Raw genomic sequence first — 8802 nt, 5'->3', positions numbered from 1 at the left:
GCATGGAAGTATTACGACTCAGTATTATGGTGCTTCTGATTTGATGGAAAGTTTTCCCTCAAAAACATTTATTTGTGAACTGATTAGAGAAAGAAGAAGAAGACAACAAAAAAGCAGCCCAATTAGGCTCTGTAGGATTCACAATGAAAAGGAAAACTATTTTTCTCTCACCAAATTATGACATCATGATATAATCACAAGGACAGGGATACAGGACTGGAAAATTTAAAAAAAAAATGCAATACCACTGAGCTTGACATGTAACCTTTTTATTTTGTGATAAAAATGCTTTCATATAAATTTCACCTTAACTACTTTTAGAATGAAACTTTGAAAAGTAAAAACAAAGCGTGCACTTTCCTTACCATGTATAGTCAGGAATATGCGGTCATTTTATTGGTTATTGGGTTTCTCATACACACAGATAAAATATCACTTTTAAGAGAAATTTACACAAAGAAGTTGAAACCAAACAGTTATTGGTGGGGGCCTTGGGACATATAAATGTCTCCTCCCAAAGAGTCATCACTCAATGTATCAGTTAAGACCCACATCCCCAAACCATGTGCCAACACGACACTACACCTCTGGTTCTTTTCTATGCAAGAATTACAAACTGGCAAATTTAACAATGATATAATGGACTGAACATCACAACTGATTGCTTACACCAAAGTCCTTAACTTCTGATCTCACTTTCCCTCAAGCCTTTCCCTCTCCCACCATCATGTAAGTCAGAAAAAGATATTTAAAACAAAACACAAGTAAGAAAGAAACAACAACAACAACAACAAACCTATCCTCAAAGGCAGGCAGACAAGGAGTCAAAGAAAGAATGAATTTATAAAAATAAAAATAAACCAAAAGCGGGGGTGGGGGGGCAGGGGGGAATCTATGCATGGCATAAAAGCATTCCATAAATCTTGTCTCCAATTGAGAATCCAAATGAGAAGTGATTATCCATCTTACCTTCCCTTTTAGAAGAAACTATATAACTCAATGGTTCTTAAAATGTGAGATTGGTAAAACATTTGAAAGGCAGTGCTATCCTTACCCCTGGAGCCTCTTGTCTATAATGGCAGCTTTCACATTCCTTCCCCACAAACCCAAAGAGGAAAAGTATCCCAAAGAGGAAAAACATGGAAGTCAGTCTTACATTGTGCTTGGAGAAGGAGAAGGATTTAAAAGATCCAGTAATTGGATCAGAGGCTGATACTTTCAAGCAGTGGGGATATGGAGCAGGAGGGCAGTGAGGGGTAGATGTGGAGTGGTCCAGAATGGTCCATGCATCAGATAGGTGCTGGATTAATAAACTGGCCCAAGGAAAGAGTCCCCATTTGGAATGATAAAATGTTTACACACCACTAAAGTGACTGACAGAATGCTGACATATGAAAGAATAAAACAACAAACAAACAATCTTCATGTACCAGGTCAGAACTAATTACTGTTGTTGATTCAATGAACTTGGAGGGATGGAAAAACACTATTTGTAGACTACTATGCCAATGGACACAAAGGACTTCCATAGGGAGCCACAGACAGATAAATGAGGTCAGTGGGAAGCACTGGTGAACACCCCCAGGCACTGCATGAATGAGGACTGTTGTTAAACCAAAACAGAACAGGCAATCCCTACTAATATATACAAAATGCCCCAGCAGAACTAATTTTACAGGCGTCACAGGCATCATAGTACTGAAGTGGCAATGTGGCCGTTGGGCCAGTTAATAATTGACCCAAGGAGAAGAGGAAGAAAACCATTCTGTTTCTATAGCTGACTAAATTGGTTCTCATCTTGATGGAGAGTCAAGTCATCAAGACCATAATTTAGAGAACAGATTCAGGTGAGGTGCAATCATAATCAGAACATGAGGGTGACAATGAAAAGCATGAAATCTGTCATCATTTACAAAGTGACTCTAGCAAAGGAAAGGTCCCTGGGAAGTTTCTATATTAGTCTTCCAAAGGGCAATGTCATGACTGCTTCAGAGCAAAAGAAATGAGAGCAAAAGCTGGCAAAGGCAGCCTTACAGCTGTCCCCTAGGAAACTAGTCCAACTCTCCATGCCCTGCTGGAACACAGTGCAGTGGACACAGTCCAGTGAGAACCTACTGGGTGCACTAGGAACTCAGATTGCACAGTGTGAGGGGAACTGGTAAACAGGCTCCTGCTCTCAAAGAAAATCAGGAAATAGACTGTGATCAAAGGAAGATGACTGTCACCGGGTCCCTTGAGCTGAGGAAAGTTCAGTCCTAAATGGCAAGGACAAATTGTTTGAGACATTTTCTTCCGTGGGGATGTATGGAAGGAAAGGCTCAACAGCAAAGACTGACTTCACCTGCTGGATGAGGGAGGAAAGTAGACCTATCGTCCTAAGATCCAGGACAAACAAATGTGATTCATGCTGCCAGTTGATGGGATGCTTGGTATCCCAAGTAGAGGGGCGGTAACTGCTTCTTCCAGGTCACTGCTTCTTCCATGAGTTAGCTTATGTCTTGGTCTTCCCACATTCTGGCTCTTTTTCTGGTTTCAAAAAAGGGGGGTAAGGTTATAGTACCTAGGCTTCTGAGGATAAAACTTGACACTGACTAGGTCCACAAGTAGAAAACAATTAACTCCGTATCCTTCATCCTGGTGAGCTTTCTATGCAGCTCTGCATGCAAGAAAGAGAATTAAGGTGCAGCCTCCTGAAGGGATCTCCTGCCCCCAAAATCTATTCAAAGAAAAATATTTTGTTCCCCTTCTCTCTTGAGGAATGATATACGTAGAATGCAACATGTTCATTTTTTTTTTACAGAAACATACTTGAAAGGTTTATGTTGAGAACCATAACCAAAGTAAACCCTGTGAGACTCCGAGGGGTGCTGAGGAAGTGGGAGGGGAAAGGGAGGATGAAGTCGCTTTCCAGGGCAGGAATGATTCAAAGCACAAAGTCTTGCCCTCTAATATGCTGGTAGGCTACAACCATGGAAAGGTGCAAAAAAGGAAAGCACCAAATGAAGCGAAAGAATTTCCAAGCTGAGAAGATGAGATAGGTCAACTTAGTCAGAATTCCAGGACACAATTCCCAACTGGACTCTAGTGTAGAATCTTCTCATGGATGTAGCAGAAGCCCTCAGGGCTTAAAATGCAGTCCAAACTGCAAGAATGTCCGGGCTACAAAAGGCATCCATCCTATTCTCCAAATAGAAGAGAGTAAACATGGCCCCAAGGGCTGCATTCATCTTGCATTTCCATGAACTTGACTTGGTGGGCAAGAGATTAAAAGGAACCAAGTTCTTCCCCTGAAACTTTGCAGATATTTAGTGAAGCCCATAAATTGCTTCTCTGAAAAGATGGTCTTCTCTCTCCTGCCTCCAAAAGCTGGTTACAGAGATTTCTTCACTTCTCTTCCGGATGACCTTCATTTGTTCCTCAGCAGCATTCACAATAGGCAGTTCTGTCTCTGCAACGGAGGCAGACTCATGCGTAAACCTGCATATTGTTGTGCGGTGGCTCAGACATGTGTGTCCCTGGTCCCCGCTGAACTCCTCCAGCGCTCCCAGGAGTAGGGCTGGTGGTCACATCTGACCAGTCAGAAGCAGAGTGGGGTGATGAGCTTGACCACTGGTCAGGAGACTCTGGGGATGGTGTCAGGTAGGGATGTTCACCCTGGAGGTGACCACCATGACTGGGTGTTCGCTCGGCAGCATTTGAGGAAGCATAACTATGCTGTGAAGGGGGTGTGGGATACTTACCCACCGAGGCTGGGAAAGGATGATAGGCTGGGAGAATGGTCTGAGCTACCTGCCCATCCTGCTGGGGCATCATGGCAGTGGGGAAGGCCACACTGGGCAAACGGGCCATTTCTGGAATCTGGTACATAGTGGGTAGGGAACCTGCAACAGCTGGAGGGCAGCTGGACTGAGGCGGGGGAGCCCCAGCTGGTTGGGCAATGCTGCCTTTGGGAATGAGCTGGAAAGTCACAATGGGGGGCAAGGGCTCCCGTGGAGTGGTGATATGCTTCCCTTCAGGTGGCCTTCCCTGGGGAGCTACACCAGGGTGGGTGCCTTCAGCAGGAGCCAGGACCATGCCAAACATCTCATTGTACTGGGTCTCATTCATTTCCACACGGTTCATCCAATCTGATGGGACGGAGACTGGATGTAGTCTACCCAAGCTTCCCGCACTGCCACTCCCAGGGGGGACAATGTGGTGGTGGGAGAGCAACTGGCTCACAGAGGGAAGCACAGTGCTAGCCCCAGGAGCCAAAGGCTGCATGTCATGCAGGTTAGAGAAAGACAGTGCATGCTGAGCATGGACTGGAGCAGCAGGGGCGGCAGTAGCCAGCATAGGGTTGGGTGAGGCCTGTAGGATTCCAGGGGATGTGATCATTGGAGAGGATGTGGTGTCAGAAACATATGTGTGAGGCGACTCTAAAGAATCAACAGGGGATAAAGTCACTGAGCTCTCAGACAGTTGGACCTTCTCACTCAAAGACTTCTTCCTCCTACTCCCCTTGGCTTCCTTGGCCTCCTTGGCAAGGTTAGGGAGGCTAGTGGGCATGGTACTCTTGGCATTGGGCCGTCTAGGCTTCTTGCCCATCGGTGTGTGCTTCAGACTGAGGAAAGACCTGTTGGGCCCACAAATGACAGGTGAGAGAGCAGAAGTCAGCACGGTGCCTGGGGGACTCGGTGTCACATTGTACTCATCCAGGAGGCGCACAATGTCATGGTGCATGCGATCCCGAGCCACATCCCGGGGAAGACGATCCATGTGATCTGTGATGTCGCGATTGGCAAAATGGTCTAACAGGATCTTGGCTGCTTCATAGCTCCCCTCCCGAGCAGCAAGAAACAGAGGTGTCTCTTCCTACAGAAAAGACCCACACCAAACATTTTTAATAACACTCTTGATACAAGCAGTCTTACTGATTCTTTTTTTTTTAATTCAACCCCCTTAGATATATTTTCCCTAAGTGCCTCCCCCATGAGATTTTAATACCACAGGCATGCTGTCTATCTACCTATGTGCTGAATGTATACCTGTGATTTATATATAAAATGTATAAGCTTATTTCACCTTTCACCAAGAGCCAATATTCCCTCCTACGGGCAGCACCTCCTCAGTGAGGAATTCATGAAATAAAACATGCCCTTGAGCCAAAGGCTCACTTAAAAGAGAACTGAGCTTATCAACATAAGGTTCTAAAAGGAAATACAGTTACAAATAAGAAAGGTAGGAAGAGAAAGAACTAAGGTAAAAATGGGAAATATGGCTGGGGTTGTGGCTCAGTGATAATGCGCTTGCCTTGCATGTGTGGGGCACTGGGTTCAATCCTCAGCATCACATAAATAAATAAAATAAAGGTACTGTGTCCTACAACTAAAAAAAATTAAAAACAGGGGAAAGAGTAAAAGAGAAGAGAATAACACATGAGGAAAGAACTAAGATAAAGGAAAAGAGGAAGCAAACGAGAGAAGATGAGTGAGGTAAGGGAAGCATGACAGAATATTCAGAGGGGAAAATCAAACAGGAAAACATCATGGTATCCAAGAACAGAAAAAAAGAACAGTAGGGAGGAAAATCAAACAAATATAAGAAAAGTGTGACTAATAGAAGAGAGGACCTTCATCAAACTCTCTGCTTGATGGTTCCTGCCCAGCCTGCCTCTTCTATACTCATCACAAAAAAAACTATTTGGAGAAAAGGGAAGGACTTTATAAATAAGTGAGGCACTGCTATGAGCATCCTCAAGCTCCCAGCTTACAGACTATACCTTGTTGTCCTGCATATCTCGGTTGGCTCCATTTTTCAACAGCAAAAGAGTCGCCTCCACATTATTGACAGCAGCTGCCCAGTGAAGGGCAGATTTTCCTGCAGAGGAAAAACATTTTTATAAGCATCCTACTCCTTTTAAAAGGAAGCACCAATTGACTTGTACAGGGAAACCCTGAACTCCATAGACATCAGCAGGAAGCCAATTATCCGTGGGGCCCAACAGAGAAGAAAGTAATATCTTCCTTTCCCTCTGTTCTAGGAAGACTTCAATATAGGCTTCCCAGCCATTAGACAGAGGCAGGTAACAGGATCACTTGCATGTGGTATCCATGACCTCCACATAATAGAATCTATCCTTCACAGACTGAAGACCTGCTCACAGACTGAAGACCTCCCCTCCTATGAAATAAACTTTAATACATTTTTCTATCAAGAGTGGTGTACCAGGGCTGGGGTTGTGGCTCAGCGGTAAAGTGCTCACCTAGATGTGCGAAACCCTGGGTTCGATCCTCAGCACCACATATAAATAAATAAAAAATAAAGGTATTGTGTCTACTACAACTAAAACATAAATATTAAAAATTTTTTAAAAAGCGGTGTACCTAGGAACCCACACAGGTGAACCTTTCATGAGCCTTCTTTGAGGCTCGAAAACCCTATAAAAAGTCTCCCTTTTCACATAATCTAGGGACCCCTACTGGCCCAGGTCTCTGAACATGTTATGGTAAAGAAGAATGAATGAATTCATAAATGAAAGAATGGATCAATCTCTAATGGATTCGGATCAGAGAAGGATTAATAATTAATGATTCTCCTCCTTAGAGGCATGGTTTGCAGGTAAGAATCCCAACTCCTGCCTCTTGTCCCTACCATGGTCATCCACTGCATTCACATCTGCTTGGCAGTTGATCAACTCTGCCACCATTCCCTCTACAGCCAGACGGGCGGCCAGGATCAGGGGTGTAGTACCATCGTTCATTCTGGCATCCAGATCAGTTACTCGGTTGCGAATCAGAATCTAGAAGAGGAGTAAGAAAACAGTCACTTGGAGAGGAAAAATAATGAAACTAAGAGAAGAAATAAGAGCCAGAACTGAGGCAAACCTGTAAGTTCCTAAAGGGCAGGTAGAGACTTGTTATTTTTGTGTCCAAGATTCTACCATGGTCAACCAATGATATTTGTTAAATGAAAGGATGAAAAAAAGTAATTAAAAAAAAAAAGAAAGGATGGATGAACCAACAAATGACTCATCAAGACATAACGGCCCACATAAAGTGAGGTACCTCTATTTTCTAAGGAAAGCAGAAGAAATGTAGGGAAGTATCACAACTTCAATTACAGTATATAGACAAAGGAGATTTAGAATGCTTCTAATGTCCTCAAAAGGCTAAAATAAAGGGACATGAGGAGAACAATGTCAAGTCAGATTAAGAAAAGTGCCAATGAGCAGCTGGAAACCCAGAGAGCTAGGGCAGTTAACACCAGTCAAAGGCTTTAGAACAGGTTTCATTCCCTTCTGATCTGTGCATTTGGAAGCATCTTTGCACATCAAAATATTGCTAAGAATCAGAAGACTGGTGCAACCTGCTGTTAGTTCTGTCACTATATGGCTAGCTAGAGCAGGTCAGTTGGCTTGCCTCTCTTTTCTTTCTTTCCCATCTAGCAAGTATGACTAACCTCTTGAAGACTTACTGAATGATTTCAATTAGATATTAAATGCCTAAACAAAAATAAAATATTGTAGATCTATAACAGATTTTCATTATCCAAACACATTCTTTTTGGCTTCTTTACCTGGAAGACACCTTGGGCATCAGCTGCCACTGCAGCATGGAGAGGACAGCGGCCCATGTTGTCCTGGGCATTGGCATCTGCACCTGCATCCAGGAGGCGCTTGGCAGCATCAGCCCTTGAGTAGCGGGCTGCAAGATGCAGGGCCATCTCACCAGTCCGGTCTGTCTGGGCCTGAAGGCTGGCACCCTGGCAGACCAAGTCTGTGATGATGTTGGCAGAAGAGTCCTCTGCATCTTCATCTTCATCACTCAAATCTGAGCTGCCTCCTCGGAGAGAAGCCAACATCAGTGGGGTGCACCCATCTGTAGAAGAGGAAAGTTCCAGAAAGTATTCAATGAATAGAAGGAATTAACCCTATTGTTGGAATACTTCTATTTGAGTAACATTATGTTTAGGGGAAGTCAATTTCTTATATTTCTTGTAATAACTGGTGATAAATTCTATATTTTTCACCAGCTTTTCCTCTGATACTGTCTTTTCTGTAAAGAATAATGGGAATGAAAGAGCCTTCTGAGCTGGCAGCTCTTCTCTAAGTTAAATAAGCTTCTCTGTTCAAGTTTAAGTGCTAGGCTAATTTAAACTGGACAACATTTTATAATATCCAATATTAATAGAATCATATACATAAGGTAGGAACTAAACTGATTCTCTGTCCTTTGCTTTGGGGCACTATTTTTGTATCCTTGGAGAATCAAATCCATTTAATCAGCCTATTTCTTCTCAACATGCTTTATATACAGCAATGTGAAATACTTCCCTTCCTTATGAGTCCGAAAGTTCTACTTGCCTGTATTCCTTAAACAATCATTTCCTCAAGCTGATTCTATACCCATGAAATTGGCAGGGGGCATATGGCCAAATGAAACAAACATAGGACAATCATACAGAGCCAAGGCAGGCACTGCCTAGTGAAGTGGGAAAGGCTTGAGGTACTAACCTGGGCCCCGGACATTCACGTCCAGCACATCTACCTCCTGCTCAGCCTGAGGAGGAGTGAGAGCCAGTGACGGTGTGCGACGAATGTCTGCAGCTTCAAGGTGCTGCTGTGTCCATGGCCGTCGATCAATGGGGTCATCATCTTCTGAGAGCAAAGCCTCATCTTCAGCCTAGGAGGGGAAACAATACTTCCTACCAATCTGACTCCCAGTAGAAGCTGCTGACTGCTGGTCTAGTCTCCCACAATTTCTTTTAACTTCCATCCAGTTTTCTATCTCTTCCTGCTTGTTATGGTTTAGATATGTATTC

At 43.7% G+C, this 8802-nt stretch overlaps 1 protein-coding gene across 1 annotated transcript in view; it reads right to left on the bottom strand.

Moving 5' to 3' along the window:
* Positions 1–253: 253 nt before the first annotated feature.
* Positions 254–8802, bottom strand: part of Notch2 (notch receptor 2) — a 151504-nt gene continuing 142955 nt past the window's right edge. Inside the window, exons 30-34 of the mRNA XM_078026900.1 lie at positions 8495–8663; positions 7558–7859; positions 6634–6781; positions 5762–5859; positions 254–4854 (exon numbers count right to left, since the gene is read on the bottom strand). Of these exons, the coding sequence (XP_077883026.1) occupies positions 3466–4854; positions 5762–5859; positions 6634–6781; positions 7558–7859; positions 8495–8663 (2106 nt within the window). The 3' untranslated portion in view covers positions 254–3465. The remainder of the gene's footprint in view (positions 4855–5761; positions 5860–6633; positions 6782–7557; positions 7860–8494; positions 8664–8802) is intronic.

Source organism: Ictidomys tridecemlineatus, chromosome 11 (genome assembly GCF_052094955.1).
Source record: "Ictidomys tridecemlineatus isolate mIctTri1 chromosome 11, mIctTri1.hap1, whole genome shotgun sequence".
NCBI classification, from domain to species: domain Eukaryota; kingdom Metazoa; phylum Chordata; class Mammalia; order Rodentia; family Sciuridae; genus Ictidomys; species Ictidomys tridecemlineatus.
Note: the sequence above shows the minus strand (reverse complement) of the source record. Positions and strands in the feature narration are given on the sequence as shown.